We start from the raw sequence: 22,892 nt of genomic DNA on the forward strand, positions 1-22,892 counted from the left end.
AATATCCCAGCATGCTCCTTCTAAATCTGTGGGCTAAGCCGAAGGGGAGATCACACGATCGGCGGACAGGGACGTCTCCCCACAAGGGTAAACAACACACCGTTTCTGTCACATGTGTAGCCAAATACCGTGTAATCAGCGAGTTTCTTGTATAATGCAGGCAAATACATCGCTTTACCTTTTTAGCTGACTCGACAAGTCTGGAAGCGCTGTGTAGTACTATTCTCTTTGGCCAGACTCACAGTATCTAGAGTCGAGGTTCTTACCGTGTGGGGTCGTTCATATATTGGATGTATCCTGGAGGTAGGGTGTTTAGAGTGAGGGTATTATTTACAGCAATGGTGATTCGACAGGGAGTTCCCAAAATGCCTTTTAGAACACTGGAGATGTTGGCTTCAAAGGGCAGGTGTCCTCCTTCATGCAGCGTCACTTGAACACCATTAACCCACTGCAAGCAAGATGAAAGAAAGTAGAGCTAAATTAAAAGAAGACATTGGAAATGTTCAGCCCTTCCTCCCTCTACTCGCTTCACTTTATTCCTGGTGTAAGTTGATGTGGTTTACTTCATAAGCTTAGACCTAACATAATGGTCTCCAATCAGATTTCCTGGCTGCCTACAGCCACCACTAGAGGGAGCTTTACAGTATGGACCACTAGAAATATTCAGTTTGCAAAAAATTCTGGAGCATAAAACAACATGATGGTTCAAGTTGATGGACATTCACTTGGAGACAAGCTGAGCAGCAATAACCTATGCAATTTTTGTGATCGGGGTGGTCACCAACAGTTTTTATCTGTAATACAGAAGCACATGAAGTGGCACACTGATCTCAGATTAAAGAACAGTCAACCAGAACCCTTGTTCTCATCTACATTTTAAGGCCTCATGGTCACAATCGTATTTTTTTTTTGCTTCCAATCCAATTTTTTTTTGATTCGATGCAGACCTATTTATTTCAATGTGCTGTCCACATCCATATGTCTGCAGGTCCATCCTGCAAAAGAATAGAACATGTCTATTTTGTGGACACGAACAGGCATTTTGACAATGGGAAGCACACAGCTTGTAACCGCATGTTGCAGATTCATGTGCAAGAGGCCTTAGACATGACTCATTACAGGGTATTAAAAGTCGGAGATGCTGTCTTGTAGATAGATGTCACTATTTATGTCAATTTCAGGCTTATTATATCAAAGGATTTAAAGAGGCGCTGTCCCCTCTCCTGACATGTCAGTTTTAGTAGCTACTCGCATTCCCCATGTAATAACAATTCTGGAGCATCTATACCTATGACTATGTTGTGCCGTTCCTGTATTATTCCTGCTAGAAGTTTACAAATACATTACCAGCAGTCAACAGTAAAAGTACTGCCGGGCGTTACCAGTAAGACTACTTTTACATCTGCGTTTTTGCTGTATCCGGCATGGATCAGCAAAAACGCTTCCGTTAGGATAATACAAATGTCTGTATCCGTTATGAACGGATCCGGTTGTATTATCTCTAAAATAGCCAAGGATCCCATCTCTAAAACCATTGCAAGTCAACATTTTTTTTTTACTTTACCTTAGGCGACTAACATGCAATCATTGGACAGCAATTTACATAAAGTAAAGGAATTCATCATCCATTACAATATACAAGATTGGTATATTCCAATTAAGTGCTGCCACCTGCAGGCCTACATTGAAATATACCTGTAAAAGGCATCAAAGCCTCAAAAGGCCCTGGCCGTTCACAGACAATGAATGGCTCCTCCAATTGCCTCGTGGGGGAGCCTTTCCAGGCTCGGAAGCTCAGCCCAGCTCAGTCACATTTGACCATGGAAATCTGAGGGACTTCGGCATCCAATTGTACAACTTGAAACCCATTTATAACTGCAATCCAAAGTTGGCTTCGGTACCAAAGCAGACTTTGAATTTGCAGTTTTACAATGGTTTTCAAGTTGTACAATCGAACTCCGAAGTTCTTCACCAAAGTCTCATAAGACTTCGGACTTAACGAATTTCACCTCCGCGCAGGCCAGGCGGGTCTCAGTACAGCATTCAAATGAAGTTTTGAACAAAGTGACTTTGGATCTATGATATGAAGCACGCTTTGCTCAACTTTAGTCATTTCAATGAATAGTAGCTGTTAGGAGGTGTTGGACGGTACTGGAAGCAGAGGTTACATGAGTGCATGCATATATGGCGAACAGGCCCTGGATGGCCCAGACAGACCATTAGTAGAGAGCATTGTTGTCCACATGCAGACACCGGTGGCACCTTCATTACACTCCTCTGTCTCTGCCCGGACCTTTTCCAGATGCTTAACAGAAGGAAATTTGGTGTCACGAAGCCCATTAAATGTCCTGTAATTAACAGACAGCCATCACCTTCGTTTGCAGTAGCGTCATGAACAAGAAACCCAGACTGATACAGACTGGAACTGTATCAACGACGAATCCAGATTCTGTTTGGGATCCGACAATGGTCAGGTTTAAGTATGGAGGCCTCATCATAAGTGCTTCAATCCTGCCTTTGCTGTGGACCAACACACTGCCCCAACTGCTGGTGTGATAATCTGGTGACCCATCACAGTCAGTCACTCCTAGTAGTGACACAAGGGACACTAACAGCTCAGCGATATGTGCAGGACATCCTGCGGCCACATGTGTTGCCTCTCAGGGCAGAGCTTCTAGCTGGCATTTTTCAGCAGGATAATGGTCACCCATACACAACAAGGGTTTCCCAGGAATGTATCTGCCAGATTGTCTCACTTCCTTGGCCTGCCCGCTTGCCAGATTTATCGCTAGTCGAGCATTTATGGGAGCAGCTGGGACGGCAGCTTCAGCAACCTACCAGTGTGTAGGATCTACAGGCCCAGATGTAACTTCTGTGGTCAAATGTGCCACAGGATGCCATGGAAACTGCATCTTCGACCTCTAAATATCTCCTTTGAGTTCATTTTAAATACTATATAATAAAAGTCAAGTCTTAAGGACACGGCCATATTTCAACTTAAGGACCAGGCCATTTTTTGCAAATCTGACCAGTGTCATTTTATGTGTGAATAACTTTAAAATGCTTTGACTTATCCAGGCCATTCTGAGATTGTTTTTTCGTCACATACTGTACTTTATGACACTGGTAAAATGAAGTAAAAAAAACAAAACATTTTTATTTATTAAAAAAATACAAAATTTACCTACATTTTGGAAAAATTTGCAAATTTCCAAGTTTCAATTTCTCTACTTCTATAATACATAATAATACCTCCAAAAATAGTTATTACTTTACATTCCCCATATGTCTACTTCATGTTTGGATCATTTTGGGAATGCCATTTTAGTTTTTGGGGACGTTACAAGGCTTAGAACTAAGTTTAGAAGTAAATCTTGAACATTTTCAAAAACATAATTTTTAGGGACCAGTTCAGGTCTGAAGTCACTTTGTGAAGCTTACATAATAGAAACTGAAGAGAAATGTGACTCCATTTTGTCTGTTCTAACAATATGTATTGTGATAGCATCTTGTCCATGCACGGTTTCAAGTCCCCCCACTGTGATTTAGGTCTCGCTTTTCTGTCCTTGGACAATTTCTGGAAATTCCTAAATTTTTGTGAAAACAGTCATGCTCTACAAGGTCATTCCGGCTTAATGTTTACCTGCCTATATGTGCCTACATATGATTGGTTAATGCTGTTACTATGTAAATTATATTCTCTGCCTAATAAAAGGCTTAACTGTAGGACAATAAAATTAGAGTGTTTCTCAGTGATACCTATGTGCGTGTCATTCCTTTGCTGCTGAGAAATACTCTCCTGACGTCAGTAGGGTCAAACCAAGGTGGTTCTAGAGGTCCAGGAAGGTCCAAATCCTTTCTAGAAACTACACCCCTCAAGGTATTCAAAACTGATTTTACAAACATCATTAACCCTTTAGGTGCTCCACAAGAGTTATTAGCAAATGGAGATGACATTTAAGAATTAAATTTTTTTGACAAATTTTCCATTTTAATCCATTTTTTCCACTAACAAAGCAAGGGTTAACAGCCAAACAAAAGTCTATATTTATTGCCCTGACTCTGCAGTTTACAGAAACACCCCATATGTGGTTGTACACTACTGTACGGCCACACGGCAGGGCGTAGAGGGAAAGGAGCGCCATGTGGTTTTTGGAAGGCAGATTTTGATGGACTGGTTTATTTACACCATGTCCCATTTGAAGCCCCCCTTATGCACCCCTACAGTAGAAACTCCCTAAAGTGAAATTTTAGAAACTACAGGATAAGGTGGCAGTTTTGTTGGGACTATTTTTAGAGTACATATGATTTTTAGTTGCTCTATATTAAATTTTTGTGAGGTAAGGTTACCAAAAATAGAAATTCTGAAATTTCATCTCCATTTGCCATAAACTGTTGAGGAACACCTAAAGGGTTAATAAAGTTAGTAAAATCAGTTTTGCATACCTTGAGGGGTATAGTTTCTTAGATGGGGTCACTTTTATGGAGTTTCTACTCTAGGGGTGCATCAGGGGTTCTTCAAATGGGACATGGTGTAAATAAACAAAATCTGCCTTCCAGAAACCACATGTCGTTCCTTTCCTTTAGCGCCCTGCAGTTTGGTCATACAGCAGTTTACGACCACATATGTGGCGTTTCTGTAAACTGCAGAATCAAGGTAATAAATATTAAGTTTTGTTTGGCCGTTAACCCTTGCTTTGTTACCGGAAAAAATTGATTAAAATGGAAAATGTGCCAAAAATAGCTGTTTTGGCACAGTTTAAAAAAAATATTTGGGACCGTGTTAATCTGGGTGGTTAGGTCATGGGGTATTTTTATAGAGGAGATTCTTACGCACGCGTCGATACCTAATATGTCTACTTTTTTACATTTATTTAGGTTTTACACTATATTATCGTTTTATAAACAAAAAAAAACATTTTAGTATCTCCATAGTTTGAGTCATTTTTTCTTTTTTTTCAGACAATTATCTTAGGTAGGGGCTCATTTTTTGCGGGATGAGGGGACGGTTTGATTGGCACTATTTTGGGGGCTATATAACTTCTTGATCGCTTGCTATTACACTTTTTGTTATGTTAGGGGATTATAAATTTAGTACTCCATGGAAGTGTGGTACTCCCTGAAGCAACCAATAATTCAGAGGCCCGGATGATCGGGGCACGTGTCACACTGAGTGGTGGTGTCCTTTCGTATCCCCCTCCTGTGACACACTCTGCACCTTTTTTGGGTCCGTCCCTTCTTTCCAGTATGGGGGACCATACCTGGAAAGTGTTGGCCAGGGACGATCTGGGCGCCTCCAGTTCCCGAGGTACTCCCGTCTGCTCTTTCCCGGTCAGAAAAGATCAGGGCCTTGAGGACTGCCTCATAGAACTGAAGGAATTTCCCTGTGTTGCCAGCGCTCTGGGACAGTACAAAAGAGTTGTACAAGGCAACCTGCACCAAGTAGACCGCAACTTTTTTGTACCATGCCCGGATTTTGTGCAAGGCGTTATATAGACTTGATAAGAGAGATCAACTTCTCCCATATACCGATTGTAGTCGACGATACAATCGGGCTTGAGGACCGTTTCCGCTGTACTTTGCACAGGGACAGGGGTGATGCCGTTACCGTGAATTGTGGACAGTACAAGGACATCCCTCTTGTCCTTATATCTGACCAGCAACAGGTTTCCACTGGTAAGGGCACGGATCTCACCCCTGGGGACAAGTACCTGGAAGGGGTAAGTAGGGAGGTCGCGCTGATTTTTCCGCATGGTCCTACATGGTCCCACAAGCAGATGTGGATCTGGCGGCAAGGGACTGGAACAAGGTGATACTAGTATAAAAGTTATCCACGTACAGGTGGTAACCCTTATCTAGCAGTGGGTGCATAAAGGTCTCACACAAGTTTCCTGCTAACACCCAGAGTGGGGGGGACATTCTGGGGGTTGAATACGGGAATCTCGTACACATGAAACTTGTAAGTGTACCCTGAGGTACTCTCACAAAGTTTGTACAGCTTCACGCCATACCTCGCTCGCTTAGATGGAACATACTGGCGGAAAATGACTCTCCCCTTGAAAGCAATGAGAGACTCATCAACCGTGACCTCCCTTTCAGGTACATAGGCCTCCACAAATTTGGCCCCAAAGTGATCGATGACCGGCCTGATTTTGTACAGGCAGTCATAGGCAGGATCACCTTGGGGGTGGACATGCTGCATTATCTGCATAATGCAGGCATTTCCAGATGGCCTCAAACCGGGTACGTGTCATGGCCATAATGTAGAGTGGGGTCTGGTAGTGGACGTCCCCACTCCAGTACTGCCTGACACTAGGTTTTTTGACTAGGCCCATGTGCAGCACGAGGCCCCAAAATGTCCTCATCTCGGCTGCACTGACCGGAGTCCAGCCACCGTCCCTAGCCAAAAGGGAGCCCGGGTGTTGAGCAAAGAACTGCTCCACCATCAGATTTACAAAAGTGGTCACTGAAAAAAATACTAAAGTAGTCGTTTTCAGTGAAGCCCACTGTGGAAATCTGGATTCCTAGATGGCGTACAAAATCAGGAATCGCAGGCTCAAAATGCTCTGGGGTACACCAGACAAGTTCACCAGCAGGGGGCTCAGGTGGACTTATCTGGTGGGCCGGAAAACTAGTACGAGCCCCAGAGCTGCTCGTACTAGCGTGGGCCACAGGGTCCCTGGCATGGAGGTCCCCTTGATCCGCCTGGCGGCGTCTCTGCCGACTTGGGGGCTCATCATCATCGCTAGATGAGGACGCGGATGACAACAGGAAAGTGGGGTCATCCTCGTCCTCACTGGGGCTCTCTCTCGGAGGAAAGCAGGGCGTATGCCTCCTTGGCCGAGAACGTCCGACGGGCCATAGGGGAGTGTGTGTGTGCATGCGTGGAAATCTTTATTCAGTGTGCGTGTGTGTGGGGGCACGGGTGTTCGCGAACTTTGCCCTACAGCTTAAAAAAAAAAAAGTTACAAATGCGCTGTGGGGTGAGGTGGGCGATGCGCTAACAGTGGCTGGAAGCAAAGAGTGCCGGCCACAGTCAGTGCATGCAAAAAAGTGTGTGAGGGAGGGGGGCAAGCTGCAGCACCCCTGGGGGGGTCTAGGGTCACAGGACCCCCCTGGGCATTGTCCCACGGTGCCTGCTGATTGATTTCAGCAGGCACCGGGTTCCGATCACCGCCCGCCCTGCGGCAGTGATTGGAACTACACATGACATACCGGTACGTCATGTGTCCTTAAGTACCGGGACATCATGCCGTACCGGTACGTCATATGTCCCCAACAGGTTAAAGGGCAGCAGATTTGTACCTATGAAACTGGCTGACCTGTAGCATGTGAAGCTGAAGACATCTGTGTTGGTCCCATGGTAATGTGTGCCAGCATTGCTGAGAAAAATTATGTTTTCATATATGCAAATGAGCCTCTAGGAGCAACGGGGGCTTTGGCGCTACACCTAGAGGCTCCGATCTCTCTGAAACTACTGCACCCTCTGCACTTTGATTGACTTTAGGAAAAGTCAAAGTCAGGCATGATGACATTTACACTGTCTGGTCCTGTCAATCAAAATGCGGAGGGCACTGCTCTAAAACCTAGGTGCATCTTATAGGGTGAAAAATACGGTGTATGTATAATATCTATATATAAAATGTATTATACATACACCGTATTTTTCACTATATATATAATAAAATAAAGAAAAAGATGAGCAGCACTATTGGTGCAATCTCTCTAAGGATCACAGACTTTGATCCAGCAATTCAACAAATGGATGTAAGAGGCAGCGCTCCAGTTAAAGTGAAAGAGGTGGACTTCTATAACCACCCATGTCTCTGCGACGTCTCAGCTCACCTCAAGGGAGCCTTTTTAATACCTGTACATAGAAGGCAGGTTATGAAATGTCCTTCAATTACGTTGTACTTACCACTATGGAGAAATAGTGGGCACTGCCAACCCGCAGCAAAATTCGGTTAGAAGCCACGTCATCCAACCAGCGACTGGGCAGCCAGACTTCTTTCTCGTACCAGACCCATCCAATGAAATCTCTCAAACCAATGTCCTGAGTGATATCATTATAGCTGGCAGGTACTGGCATATCTATAACAGGACCAGACTGTGGAACATACACATAGTATAGGTTAGCAACACGGGACTACGTCATCAGATCAATGGGAAGATTTTCACTCAAACATCTACAAATCAGTCTACATTGCCTTGAAGGAACTCCATCCCTCATGTGTCGCAGAACCCCTCCTCTAGCCCTGAGAGCTGGCACATATCAAGGGCGTTCCTGGACACACAAGAGTTGTAATTGAAGGAGGATGCTGTGCCAGGTACAAGAGATAAAAAGAAGTAAAAAAGAGGGGGTGCCACATAAGAAAGCTGCAAAAATGCAACGCTCTGCCACAAGTGAAAGCGGACAAAGAAGCTGCCCTGAGACATGAGAGGTGGGGAAGGAAAGGGAGTCACTGAAGGAGAGTCGTTGGCACTGCCAGGCATCTACAGAGTGCACCGGAATAAAGGTGGAGCTCTGCACCTGCATAGTATCCAACATCCAAAGAAAATAAAGCAAGAACGTGTGGCACTTGCCATAAATTCACTGCCCTTTATTACATAATATACCGCACAGCCTGGTTTCTAAAACACAAGAGCTGGCAAAAGTGCAGCGTGCATGGCCACACACAAGGTGGAGAACCTGGCAAGCACTGGGTGCCCTGCACCACTCGAGAGATGGCAAAGGCAGGAGGAATGGGATTGCTTTGCCACACATGAGAGATAAATTAAAGGTGGAGGGCGGTTTTATGAGACCAGAGCGGAGTGTGCTCTGCCACATAGGAGAGCTGGGGTACCCTACAACACAAGGAATGACAACATGTGTCTGTGTGTAGCGGGTGGGATCTCTGCCACACACGAGAAGTGGTATATATAGGGTGTGCACTGCCATATGCATAACAACTGGTGTCAGGTTTCTAGAACATTCAAAGACGTATCTCCCAAGGAAGAGAACCATCTTGCCATCACCACCTCTTGAAAGGGACTCCCTAGGAGTCAAGATCCGACTGTCCAACAAGCCTTGGGATTTTACAAGGGAATATAGCCAGGTCAGATGTCCATCTGCAGACAACTGTTTTAAGGTGCTTGCCCCTCATCAGTACGAAGTAGATGGTTGTCTTCCTTGGTAGGTACCTCTTTGCATATTCGTTTCCCATGAAACATTGTCAATAAATCTCCATACCATGGAGTACTTCCAGTAAGTCTCCATACAGCGCTGGTCTCTTTAAAGGGCACCCGTCAGCAGATTTGTACCTGCTACATATGCACTTGGCAGCTGAAGGAGTCTGTGTTGGTCCCAATGTGCCCACAGTGATGAAAAAAATAATGTTTTAGTATATGCAAATGAGCCTCTAGGGGCAATGGGGGTGTTGCCGTTACTCCTAGAGGCTCAGCTTTTTCTAACTGCTGCGCTCTCTGCACATTGACAGGGCCCGGCAGTGTAAATGTCATCAAACCTAGACCTGTCAATCAAAGTGGAGACAGTGCAGCAGTTGCAGAGAAAGTGGAGCCTCTAGGTGTAATGGCAACGCCCCCGTTGCTCCTAACGGCTAATTTGCATATGAACATGGGACCAACACCGATACCTTCAGCTGCCAAGCGCACATGCAACAGGTCAGCCAGTTCCATGGGTATAAATCTGCTGACAGATGCCCTTTAAAGGGAACCTGTCTTGAATTTCATGCTGACCTCACTGAGGGCAGCATAAAATAGTGACAGAAATGCTGAGGTCAGCGGTGTATCACTCATGAGCTAAAAGTAAGTGGTTGCCGAGGACCAGCATCATAATCATTGCAACCCAGGCCTGGAAAAGAGTCCAGTCTACCTGAGAAGAGTCCTGGTTATTCATAAGCTCCTTCTCTGCCCACCCATCTGCTGATGACTGACGGCCTTCTCCTTACTTTTCTCCCCAGTAGAGAACTGCCAATCACCAGCAGATAGGTGAGAGCAGGAGATTATGAATAACCAGGACTCTTCTCAGGTGGATTTGACTCTTTTCAAGGCCTGGGCTGCAATCATTATGATTAGGCTTGAGCGAATCGAGCTTCGGATCATAAATCCAAAGTCGATTTATTCAAAAACTTTGATGTCAATGCTGTTTCTGTACAGCATTAAAATGTATGGGCTCCGTGTAGCAAAACATCGTGTCACCTGAAGTTGCGTGACACTTGGGGCTCATGCACACGGCCTTTGGTCGACCGTTCTGTACATTGGGGACCACAATTTGCGGTCCCCAATGCACAAGCAACATCCGTGCGGATTCCGCAGACGGATCCAGACCCATTCAGCTTGAATGGGTCCGTGATGCGTCCACACCGCAAAAAAATTTAACTTGTTCTATTCTTTTGAGGTGTGGAGGCACGGTGAGAAACCCCATGGAAGCGCTTCGTAGTGCTTCTGTGGGGTTCCGTGCCTCGGTTCTGCACCGGACCTTCCGGATTGCGGAACCGCTGTTTGCAGACCGCAATACAGGAACGGCCGGACAAGGCATGAGCCCTTAGGTGAATGACTTCGGTATTTCCATCTGCGTATTTAAAAACATTTTAAAATAGTAATCTGAAGTCGGGTTTGGTACTGGCTGGTACCTTGGTACCAAAGCAGACTTCAGATTCCTATTTTAAAGTGTTTTTAAATACGCAGATAGGAAAACAGTAGTAATTCACCGGTTTCTTGCAACTTCAAGCTTCATGAAGTTTGCCTACATGGAGCCCATACATTTTAGTGCTGTATGGAAACAGCATTGACAACAACGTTTTTGAATGAACTGGCTTTAGATCTATGATCCGAAGCTCGATTCGCTCAAGCCTAGTTATGATGCTGGTTCTTGGCAACCACTTACTTTTAGTTCATGAGTGACACACCGCTGACATCACCCCGGCTGTCACTACTTTATGCTGCCCTCAGTGAGTTCAGTATAAAATTGAAGACAGGTTCTCTTTAAGGAGATTCAGCACTCTGCTTCAGAAGTATTTGGAAGAAGCCAAGTCTCTAATACTTATCAGAAGACGACAAATAAGTCAGAGCTCATGTGACAGCAGCCTGGTCCTAGACTGCCTGAAGAATAGATAGTAGGAAGAGATAGGACTGCTGCTGCCTGTATAGTGTCCCTACTGTACAGTGTGCTGTCTGTATAGAGTACCTGCTGCCTGTATAGTGTCCCTACTGTACAGTGTGCTGTCTGTATAGAGTACCTGCTGCCTGCATAGTGTCCCTGCTGTACAGTGTGCTGTCTGTATAGAGTACCTGCTGCCTGTATAGTGTCCCTACTGTACAGTGTGCTGTCTGTATAGAGTACCTGCTGCCTGTATAGTGTCCCCACTGTACAGTGTGCTGTCTGTATAAGTACCTGCTGCCTGTATAGTGTCCCTACTGTACAGTGTGCGTCTGTATAGAGTACCTGCTGCCTGTATAGTGTCCCTACTGTACAGTGTGCTGTCTGTATAGAGTACCTGCTGCCTGTATAGTGTCCCTACTGTACAGTGTGCTGTCTGTATAGAGTACCTGCTGCCTGCATAGTGTCCCTGCTGTACAGTGTGCTGTCTGTATAGAGTACCTGCTGCCTGTATAGTGTCCCTACTGTACAGTGTGCTGTCTGTATAGAGTACCTGCTGCCTGTATAGTGTCCCCACTGTACAGTGTGCTGTCTGTATAAGTACCTGCTGCCTGTATAGTGTCCCTACTGTACAGTGTGCGTCTGTATAGAGTACCTGCTGCCTGTATAGTGTCCCTGCTGTACAGTGTGTGTCTGTATAGAGTACTGTACAGTGTGTGTCTGTATAGAGTACCTGCTGCCTGTATAGTGTCCCCACTGTACAGTGTGCTGTCTGTATAAGTACCTGCTGCCTGTATAGTGTCCCCACTGTACAGTGTGCTGTCTGTATAAGTACCTGCTGCCTGTATAGTGTCCCCACTGTACAGTGTGCTGTCTGTATAAGTACCTGCTGCCTGTATAGTGTCCCCACTGTACAGTGTGCTGTCTGTATAAGTACCTGCTGCCTGTATAGTGTCCCTGCTGTACAGTGTGCTGTCTGTATAAGTACCTGCTGCCTGTATAGTGTCCCTGCTGTACAGTGTGCTGTCTGTATAGAGTACCTGCTGCCTGTATAGTGTCCCCACTGTACAGTGTGCTGTCTGTATAGAGTACTGTACAGTGTGTGTCTGTATAGAGTACCTGCTGCCTGTATAGTGTCCCTGCTGTACAGTGTGCTGTCTGTATAAGTACCTGCTGCCTGTATAGTGTCCCCACTGTACAGTGTGCTGTCTGTATAGAGTACCTGCTGCCTGTATAGTGTCCCCACTGTACAGTGTGCTGTCTGTATAAGTACCTGCTGCCTGTATAGTGTCCCCACTGTACAGTGTGCTGTCTGTATAAGTACCTGCTGCCTGTATAGTGTCCCCACTGTACAGTGTGCTGTCTGTATAAGTACCTGCTGCCTGTATAGTGTCCCCACTGTACAGTGTGCTGTCTGTATAAGTACCTGCTGCCTGTATAGTGTCCCTGCTGTACAGTGTGTGTCTGTATAGAGTACTGTACAGTGTGCGTCTGTATAGAGTACCTGCTGCCTGTATAGTGTCCCTGCTGTACAGTGTGTCTGTATAAGTACCTGCTGCCTGTATAGTGTCCCCACTGTACAGTGTGCTGTCTGTATAGAGTACCTGCTGCCTGTATAGTGTCCCCACTGTACAGTGTGCTGTCTGTATAAGTACCTGCTGCCTGTATAGTGTCCCTGCTGTACAGTGTGTGTCTGTATAGAGTACTGTACAGTGTGTGTCTGTATAGAGTACCTGCTGCCTGTATAGTGTCCCTGCTGTACAGTGTGCTGTCTGTATAAGTACCTGCTGCCTGTATAGTGTCCCTACTGTACAGTGTGCTGTCTGTATAGAGTACCTGCTGCCTGTATAGTGTCCCTACTGTACAGTGTGCTGTCTGTATAGAGTACCTGCTGCCTGTATAGTGTCCCCACTGTACAGTGTGCTGTCTGTATAGAGTACCTGCTGCCTGTATAGTGTCCCCACTGTACAGTGTGCTGTCTGTATAAGTACCTGCTGCCTGTATAGTGTCCCTGCTGTACAGTGTGTGTCTGTATAGAGTACTGTACAGTGTGTGTCTGTATAGAGTACCTGCTGCCTGTATAGTGTCCCCACTGTACAGTGTGCTGTCTGTATAAGTACCTGCTGCCTGTATAGTGTCCCCACTGTACAGTGTGCTGTCTGTATAAGTACCTGCTGCCTGTATAGTGTCCCCACTGTACAGTGTGCTGTCTGTATAAGTACCTGCTGCCTGTATAGTGTCCCTACTGTACAGTGTGCTGTCTGTATAAGTACCTGCTGCCTGCATAGTGTCCCCACTGTACAGTGTGCTGTCTGTATAAGTACCTGCTGCCTGTATAGTGTCCCCACTGTACAGTGTGCTGTCTGTATAAGTACCTGCTGCCTGTATAGTGTCCCCACTGTACAGTGTGCTGTCTGTATAAGTACCTGCTGCCTGTATAGTGTCCTTACTGTACAGTGTGCTGTCTGTATAGAGTACCTGCTGCCTGTATAGTGTCCCTACTGTACAGTGTGCTGTCTGTATAAGTACCTGCTGCCTGTATAGTGTCCTTACTGTACAGGGTGTGTCTGTATAGAGAACCTGCTGCCTGTATAGTGTCCCTACTGTACAGTGTGTCTGTATAAGTACCTGCTGCCTGTATAGTGTCCCTATTGTACAGTGTGCTGTCTGTATAGAGTACCTGCTGCCTGTATAGTGTCCCTACTGTACAGTGTGTGTCTGTATAGAGAACCTGCTGCCTGTATAGTGTCTCTGCTGTACAGTGTGTCTGTATAGAGTACCTGCTGTCTGTATAGTGTCCCTACTGTACAGTGTGTGTCTGTATAGAGTACCTGCTGCCTGTATAGTGTCCCTACTGTACAGTGTGTGTCTGTATAGAGTACCTGCTGCCTGTATAGTGTCCCTACTGTACAGCGTGCTGTCTGTATAGAGTACCTGCTGCCTGTATAGTGTCCCTACTGTACAGCGTGCTGTCTGTATAGAGTACCTGCTGCCTGTATAGTGTCCCTACTGTACAGCGTGTGTCTGTATAGAGAACCTGCTGCCTGTATAGTGTCCCTACTGTACAGTGTGTCTGTATAGAGTACCTGCTGCCTGTATAGTGTCTCTGCTGTACAGTGTGTCTGTATAGAGTACCTGCTGCCTGTATAGTGTCCCTACTGTACAGTGTACGTCTGTATAGAGTACCTGCAACCTGTATAGTGTCCCTGCTGTACAGGGTGTGTCTGTATAGAGTACTGTACAGTGTGCGTCTGTATAGAGTACCTGCTGCCTGTAAAGTGTCCCTACTATATAGTGCGCCGCATATAGAGTATCTGCCGCCTGTACAGTGTCTCTACTATAATGTGCCACCTGTATAGTGTCCCTGCTGTACAATGTGCAACCTGTATAGCATCAACACTGTACAGTGTGCCTGCTGAATAATGTCCCTGCCGCCACTTGTATATTGTTCAGCTGCTGCCTGTATAGTGTCCCTACTGTACAGTGTGTGTCTGTATAGAGTACCTGCTGCCTGTATAGTGTCCCTACTGTACAGTGTGTGTCTGTATAGAGTACCTGCTGCCTGTATAGTGTCCCTACTGTACAGTGTGCTGTCTGCAAAAAGTGCCTGCTGCCTGTATAGTTACCCTGCTGTACAGCGTGTGTCTGTATAGATAAGTACCTGCTGCCTGTATAGTGTCCCTGCTGTACAGGGTGTGTCTGTATAGATAAGTACCTGCTACCTGTATAGTGTCCCTGCTGTACAGTGTGTGTCTGTATAGAGTACCTGCTGCCTGTATAGTGTCCCTACTGTACAGTGTGCTGTCTGCAAAAAGTGCCTGCTGCCTGTATAGTTACCCTGCTGTACAGCGTGTGTCTGTATAGATAAGTACCTGCTGCCTGTATAGTGTCCCTGCTGTACAGGGTGTGTCTGTATAGATAAGTACCTGCTACCTGTATAGTGTCCCTGCTGTACAGTGTGTGTCTGTATAGAGTACCTGCTGCCTGTATAGTGTCCCTACTGTACAGTGTGCTGTCTGCATAAAGTACCTGCTGCCTGTATAGTGTCCCTACTGTACAGTGTGTCTGTATAGAGTACCTGCTGCCTGTATAGTGTCCCTATTGTACAGTGTGTCTGTATAGAGTACCTGCTGCCTGTATAGTGTCCCTACTGTACAGTGTGTGTCTGTATAGAGTACCTGCTGCCTGTATAGTGTCCCTACTGTACAGTGTGTGTCTGTATAGAGTACCTGCTGCCTGTATAGTGTCCCTACTGTACAGTGTGTGTCTGTATAGAGTACCTGCTGCCTGTATAGTGTCCCTACTGTACAGTGTGCTGTCTGCATAAAGTACCTGCTGCCTGTATAGTTACCCTGCTGTACAGCGTGTGTCTGTATAGATAAGTACCTGCTACCTGTATAGTGTCCCTGCTGTACAGTGTGTGTCTGTATAGAGTACCTGCTGCCTGTATAGTGTCCCTGCTGTACAGGGTGTGTCTGTATAGAGTACCTGCTGCCTGTATAGTGTCCTTACTGTACAGTGTGTGTCTGTATAGAGTACTGTACAGTGTGTGTCTGTATAGAGTACTGTACAGGGTGTGTCTGTATAGAGTACATGCTGCCTGTATAGTGTCCTTACTGTACAGTGTGTGTCTGTATAGAGTACTGTACAGGGTGTGTCTGTATAGAGTACATGCTGCCTGTATAGTGTCCCTACTGTACAGTGTGTGTCTGTATAGAGTACCTGCTGCCTGTATAGTGTCCTTACTGTACAGTGTGTGTCTGTATAGAGTACTGTACAGGGTGTGTCTGTATAGAGTACATGCTGCCTGTATAGTGTCCCTACTGTACAGTGTGTGTCTGTATAGAGTACTGTACAGTGTGCGTCTGTATAGAGTACCTGCTGCCTGTATAGTGTCCCTACTATATAGTGCGCCGCATATAGAGTATCTGCCGCCTGTACAGTGTCTCTACTATAATGTGCCACCTGTATAGTGTCCCTGCTGTACAATGTGCCACCTGTATAGTATCAACACTGTACAGTGTGCCTGCTGAATAATGTCCCTGCCGCCACTTGTATATTGTTCAGCTGCTACATGTATAGTGTCCCTTCTGTCTGCTTATAATCCCTTTCCCCTGTATAGTGTGCCTGCTGAATAGTGTTCCTCCTGCCACCTGTACATGGTGTATGCTGCCTGTATAGCATGCCTGCTGTAGTGTCCCTGACACTTGTATACTGTCGCCTGTATAGTGTGCCTACTGAAGTGTCCCTGTTGCTTGTTTAGTGTCCCACCTGTATAGTCACCCTGCTGTAGTTTTCCTGCCCCCTGTATAGTGACCCTGTTGCCTGTATACAGTCCTGCTGTCTGTACAGTATCCATCCTGCCTGTATATTCTGTATACAGTCCTGCTGCCTGTAGTGTCCCTGACACCTGTATACTCTGTATATTGTCCTGCTGCCGCCTGTATACTGTCCCTGCCGCCTGTATTGTGTCCTTGTGGCCTGTATACTGCCACCTGTATAGTGTCCCTGCTGCCTGTATACTCTGTATGCTGTCTTGCTGCCACTTGTATACTGTCCTTGCTTCCTGTATACTGTCCTGCTGCTACCTGTATACTGTCCCTGCCTTCTGTATACTGTCCTGCTGCCATCTGTATACTCTGTAGACTGTCCTGTTGCCACCTGTATACTGTCCTGCTGCCCCATGTTGACGGTCGGTGCCACCAGTATACTCTGTAGGCTGTCCTGATGCCCCCTGTATACTCTGGAGACTGTTCTGCTGCTACCTGTATACTGTCCCTGCCTCCTGTATAATGTCCCTGCTGTATACTCTGTAGACTACCCTGCTGCCAGTATACTCTGCATGCTGTCCTGCTGTATACTCTGTAGACTGTCCTGCTTCCCCCTGTAGACTGTCCCTGCCACCAGTATACTCTGTATGCTGTCCTGCTGCCCCTGTATACTCTGAAGGCTGTCCTGCTGCTACCTGTATACTGTCCCTGCCTCCCACTGTATACTGTCCCTGCCTCCCACTGTATACTGTCCTGTTGCCCGCTGTATACTGTTCCTGCCTCCCGTATACTGTCCTGTTGCCCGCTGTATACTGTCCCTGCCTCCCGTATACTGTCCTGCTGCCCACTATATGCTCTGGAGACTGTCCTGCTGCTACCTGTATACTGTCCTGCTGCCCGCTATATGCTCTGGAGACTGTCCTGCTGCTACCTGTATACTGTCCCTGCCCCTGTACACTGTGCATACTGTCCTACAGCTACCTGTATAGTCTGTGTGCTGCCTCTTGTATAGTGTCACTGCCCCCTCTATACTCTGGAGACTGTCCTGCTGCTACCTGTATACTGTCCCTGCCTCCTATATACCGTCCTGCTGCTACCTGTATACTGTCCCTGCCTCCTATATACCGTCCTGCTGCTACCTGTATACTTTGCATACTGTCCTGTGGCTACCTGTATAGTCTGTGTGCTGCCCCCTGTATAGGTATAGTGTCCTGCTGCCCGCTATATACTCTCGAGACTCTCCTGCAGCTACCTGTATACTGTCCCTGCCCCTATATACTCTGTATATTGTCCTGCGGCTACCTGTACAGTGTCCTGCTGCCCGCTATATACTCTGGAGACTGTCCTGCTGCTAACTGCATACTGTCCTGCGGCTACCTGTATAGTCTGTGTGCTGCCCCCTGTATACGCTGCATACTGTCCTGTGGCTACCTGTATAGTCTGTGTGCTTCCCCCTGTATACTCTGTATACTGTCCTGCTGCTACCTGTATACTGTCCTGCTGCTACCGGTATACTGTCCCTGCCCCAATATACTCTGCATACTGTCCTGTGGCTACCTGTATAGTCTGTGTGCTGCCCCCTGTATAGTGTCCTGCTGCCCACTGTATACTCTGGAGACTGTCCTGCTGCTACCTGTATACTCTCCCTGCCCCCTGTATAATCTGTAGACTGTCCTGCTGCCCCCTGTATACTCTCCCTGCCCCTTGTATAATCTGTAGACTGTCCTGCTGCCCCCTGTAGCCTGTCCCTGCCTCCTGTGTACTGTCCTGCTGCTAACTGTATAGTGTCCTGCTGCCCCCTGTATTCTCTGCATACTGTCCTGCAGCCCCCTGTATAGTGTCCCTGTTCCCTGTATACTGTCCCTGTTCCCTGTATACTGTCCTGCTGCCCCCTGTATACTGTCCTGCTGCCCCCTGTATACTGTCCCTGCCCCCTGTATACTGTCCCTGCCCCCTGTATACTGTCCCTGCCCCCTGTATACTGCCCCTGCCCCCTGTATACTGCCCCTGCCCCTTGTATTCTCTGCATACTGTCCTGCTGCCCCTGTATAGTGTCCTTGCTTTATGTATAGTGTGCCTGCTCCCTGTATAGTGTCCCTGCTCACTGTATAGTGTCCCTGCCCCCTGTATTCTCTGCATACTGTGCTGCCCCCTATATAGTGTCCCTGCTCCTTGTATACTGCCCCCTGTATACTGCCCCTGCCCCCTCTATTCTCTGCATACTGTCCTGCAGCCCCCTGTATAGTGTCCCTGCTCCCTGTATACTGTCCTGCTGCCCCCTGTATAGTGTCCCTGCTCCATGTATACTGCCCCTGCCCCTTGTATTCTCTGCATACTGTCCTGCTGCCCCCTGTATACTGTCCCTGCTCCCTGTTTACTGCCCCTGCCCCCTGTATTCTCTGCATACTGTCCTGCTGCCCCCTGTATAGTGTCCCTGCCCCCTGTATACTGTCCCTGCTCCCTGTATAGTGTCCTTGCTCCCTGTATAGTGTCCCTGCCCCCTGTATAGTGTCCCTGCTCCCTGTATAGTGTGCCTGCCCCCTGTATAGTGTCCCTGCCCCCTGTATAGTGTCCCTGCCCCCTGTATAGTGTGCCTGCACTGCCAGCAGCTTCAGTCATATTGTGCAGAGCTCCGCAGCTCAGAAGGTGCGAAGTCCGGGCACTCACCTCCCTCAGCGGCCGCTTGTACCACTGCTGCTGGAACCCCTCGTCCCTCTGAGGGGATCTGTCAGCCCGGAAACTCCAGATCCCATTCAGTTCCTTCAGCTCCCTGGTGGGGGTCTCCCTGGGATATAACATCCCCTGGCTCAGCGCATGACTGAAGCCAGTGCCCAGGAGCAGTAACATCCAGCAACCCCACTGTCCACACATGGCCGCACTAACTGCACTGCCTGCTAGCTGCTCACTGGAGACGACTAGGGCTGGTCACATGACCCGCTCCGTCACGTGATAGAGGAAGTGGGTGGCGTGATTGTAAGGGACCTGTAACTGTTTATCAGAACTGCCAAACCTCTGCATCACTGCAGAAAGGAGGTCCTCCCTCTGGATTCAGTAAGAGGAGGTCCTACCCCTGGAGTCAGCAAAAGGAGGTCCTCCCTCTGGAGTCAGTAAGAGGAGGTCCTACCCCTGGAGTCAATAAGAGGAGGTCCTACCCCTGGAGTCAATAGGAGGAGGTCCTACCCCTGGAGTCAGTAAGAGGAGGTCCTCCCTCTTGAGTCAGCAAAAGGAGGTCCTCCCTCTGGAGTCAGTAAGAGGAGGTCCTACCCCTGGAGTCAATAAGAGGAGGTCCTACCCCTGGAGTCAATAAGAGGAGGTCCTCCCTCTGGATTCAGTAAGAGGAGGTCCTACCCCTGGAGTCAATAAGAGGAGGTCCTACCCCTGGAGTCAATAAGAGGAGGTCCTCCCTCTGTATTCAGTAAGAGGAGGTCCTACCCCTAGAGTCAGTAAAAGGAGGTCCTCTCTCTGGAGTCAGCAAAAGGAGGTCCTCCTTCTGGAGTCAGTAAAAGGAGGTCCTCCCTCTGCCCAGATCCAGGGGATACAACCGCCCTGCAATCCAGCAGTGGTGGCTGTGCTTGCACCCTTTAGGAAAAAGTGCTGGACTATACACACTTCCACAGTCACAGCCACTAGAGAAGGCCACAGCCACTGTGTTTTTTTCCTATATTGCGCAAGCACAACCACTGCTGGATTGCAGGGTGGTCATAACCATGGAAACGACCAGTGTATAATGTGATGGGAAAATGAATAAAGAAGGCTATATGGGCAATCACTATACAATAGTAAGTGCCTTATATTAAAAGGGTTCTGCAGTTTGCTTAAACTGATGATCGTCAGGGGTCCGACACTCGGGACCCCCGCCGATCAGCTGTTTGAGAAGGGAGCTGCGCTCCAGCATCGCCGCGGCCTTCTCACTGTTTACCACAGGCACAGTGACATCACGACTAGTATCACTGGCCTGGGCGGAGCTAAGCTCTGTTCACTTGAATGGAGCTTAGCTCCGCCCAGGCCAGTGATACTAGTCGTGACGTCACTGGGCCTGCGGTAAACAGCGAGAAGGCCGCGGCGCTACTTGAGAGCCGCTGCCTTCTCAAACAGCTGATCGACAGGGGTCCCGGGTGTTGGACCCCCGCCAATCAGAAGCTGATGATCTATCCAGAGGATAGATCATCAGTTTAAACAAACTGCAGAAACCCTTTAACTTTCTCTACATGATAAATGACATTTGTTGAAGTGACGCAATCCCTTTAATAGAAAAATATTATTTTTGTGTCTACATCTATTATGCAGACCTATGTGTATCCATGGTAACAGATTACAAAGTACTTAGTCTTATCCTGCAGTCGTACTATTCCATAGGTCCTGTAATTCATGCTAACATACAAATATGGGACAGATGGAAGGAGTATGGCTGAAGGATCAGACCATAAGCAACAAGCTTCCTCCCAAGGCCCCTATATCGTGCCCCAGGTGTAGTAGGAATGCCGAGTGGTTTAGTGCGACCTAAATGTCTCTTTATGTGTGTCAGGGCAAAGTGGGACCATTAGTATTCGGTGTCCTCAGAGGCAGTCCATATGAGCAATGAAGCAAGGATGCTAACTATCTGGCTAAGAGTATAAAGTCCAAAGTCCATTCAAAAAGTGCATAAGAGGTCACATTGTACCCATAAAAGAGTCCATACAATGGGCTAAAGTGCTTGAACGTTGCAGTACCTGTAAAAACGTTAATGCAAAAATAGTGCAAAAAGGTAAAAGTCATTTGTAATCCACATAAGGTATGGTATCAAATGGCAGCAATTTTAATGAGAACCCTTTAAGACAGGTGGGGTTCCGACTTAACCTGAGAAGGGGGGAAAAAAAGGAATTGGCGCTCTTGAGCGCAACTTGGAGGTATTTTGCAGATGGGAGGAGTCTTAACAAACCATGTCCATCTGGGTGAGGACCAAACAGGGCAACAGAACAAAACAGATGGGCCAACAAGTTCTCACCTTCAAGTCCAGTCCATGTTGTGGCTCCCATAGTCTGTGATTATTCTTTCTTTGCTGGTTTGACTGAAGAGCAGCTCCTTAGAGGAGGAACCTGAAATCCTCCTTGCTGCTTGAGCTGCTGAAGGACATTAGGGGTCGCTCCTGCCCTTGGTATGCCAGATGTGCTGATGTGAAAGAGCTTATCACGGTCGGCGTGGCTATCACATACGTGACACAGAGGGAGGGAACGAGGAAGGCCCTGCCCAAGTGAGAGGGAAGATGGTGACCCCTGACTCACCTGGCGGCTGGCACCTGGCTGCCCTGACGTCCCTAGACGGGTTCCTCACCCGTACGCCGATCACGTGCCTAAAGCCCTGGCTTTCCCTGAGCTGAGCCCTAGGTAGTGAACAGGGCGATGGGAACACTAGTCCGCACCACTAACTCTAAGGGAAAACACCAAGGGGAGGACAGACAACACAGACACAACATATATTCCCAGGTGGGCGACAACAGGAGACAACAATAAGCCAAACAGGGATCCGGAGGGTAGCACACAGGAACAACAACCAGGATAAACCACTCCAGTGGGTCAGTATAGATGTCCAGGCAGGAAGCTCTATAACTGGCAACTAGAGAAGTGTGAGGGGAGAATATAAGGAGGTAGGGAGTGGCAGACAAGAAACAGCTGAGGAGGAGAAGCTACGGATCCCTGAGAGAGACAAAAAGGATAGCAAGGCAAACACAGAAAACAACAACTAAGAAACACCATGATCCTTAGATATAGAGCGCGCAGCCACCCGCTGCAACTTCCTGACCCCGGGTATAACGGAGTCAGACGTGGCTCTAGATACCCTTGTGACAGTACCCCCCCCTTTCACGAGGGGCCTCCGGACACTCAGGACCAGGTCTCTCCGGATGAGAGGCATGGAAAGTCTGAATTAACCTGTTGGCGTTTACCTCAGACGCTGGAACCCACATTCTTTCCTCGGGACCGTAACCCCTCCAATGCACAAGATACTGGAGAGAGCGGCGGACCCGACGAGAATCAACAATTCTGGCTATTTGAAACTCCAGATTACCATCCACAATAACAGGAGGAGGTGGCAGCGGCGATGGGTCTAGAGTTGGAACATACTTCTTGAGTAACGATTTATGGAAGACGTTATGGATCTTAAAAGTCTGAGGTAGCTCCAGGCGAAAAGCCACAGGGTTAATGACGGCTACTATTTTATAGGGACCAATGAACCTAGGACCCAGTTTCCAAGAAGGAACCTTCAACTTAATATTCCTAGTAGACAACCACACATAGTCATTCACTCCTAGGTCCGGACCTGGCGACCGTTTCTTATCGGCCATGCATTTATATTTACCACTCATCTTTTTCAAGTTAACTTGCACCTTCTGCCATACCGATGAAAGAGATGAAGAAAACCTTTCCTCTTCGGGAACCCCAGAAGACCCCCCCTCTTTGAAAGTACAAAATTGGGGATGAAAACCGTATGCACCAAGGAATGGTGACTTGCCAGTGGACTCCTGATAATGATTATTTATGGCAAACTCA

The 22,892-nt window shown here is 47.4% G+C and overlaps 1 protein-coding gene and 3 long non-coding RNA genes across 4 annotated transcripts in view; all 4 read right to left on the reverse strand.

Annotated features, from left to right (window-relative positions):
* Window positions 1–19,316, reverse strand: part of GUSB (glucuronidase beta) — a 41,667-nt gene extending 22,351 nt beyond the window's left edge. The window contains exons 1-3 of the mRNA XM_040424784.1: window positions 19,036–19,316; window positions 7,919–8,107; window positions 267–448 (exon numbers count right to left, since the gene is read on the reverse strand). Coding sequence (XP_040280718.1) covers window positions 267–448; window positions 7,919–8,107; window positions 19,036–19,239 — 575 coding nt within the window. The 5' untranslated portion in view covers window positions 19,240–19,316. The remainder of the gene's footprint in view (window positions 1–266; window positions 449–7,918; window positions 8,108–19,035) is intronic.
* Window positions 12,617–14,005, reverse strand: LOC120995521. The gene is made up of 3 exons (XR_005777613.1): window positions 13,830–14,005; window positions 13,679–13,726; window positions 12,617–12,650 (listed from the first exon to the last, which is right to left on the reverse strand). It is a non-coding gene; the product is annotated as an uncharacterized LOC120995521 (long non-coding RNA).
* On the reverse strand, window positions 14,319–15,507 carry LOC120995522. The gene is made up of 4 exons (XR_005777614.1): window positions 15,492–15,507; window positions 15,403–15,417; window positions 15,032–15,075; window positions 14,319–14,369 (listed from the first exon to the last, which is right to left on the reverse strand). It is a non-coding gene; the product is annotated as an uncharacterized LOC120995522 (long non-coding RNA).
* On the reverse strand, window positions 17,231–18,012 carry LOC120995520. The gene is made up of 4 exons (XR_005777612.1): window positions 17,800–18,012; window positions 17,387–17,538; window positions 17,308–17,312; window positions 17,231–17,258 (listed from the first exon to the last, which is right to left on the reverse strand). It is a non-coding gene; the product is annotated as an uncharacterized LOC120995520 (long non-coding RNA).
* Window positions 19,317–22,892: the final 3,576 nt, after the last annotated feature.

Source organism: Bufo bufo, chromosome 3 (genome assembly GCF_905171765.1).
Source record: "Bufo bufo chromosome 3, aBufBuf1.1, whole genome shotgun sequence".
Classification (NCBI taxonomy): domain Eukaryota; kingdom Metazoa; phylum Chordata; class Amphibia; order Anura; family Bufonidae; genus Bufo; species Bufo bufo.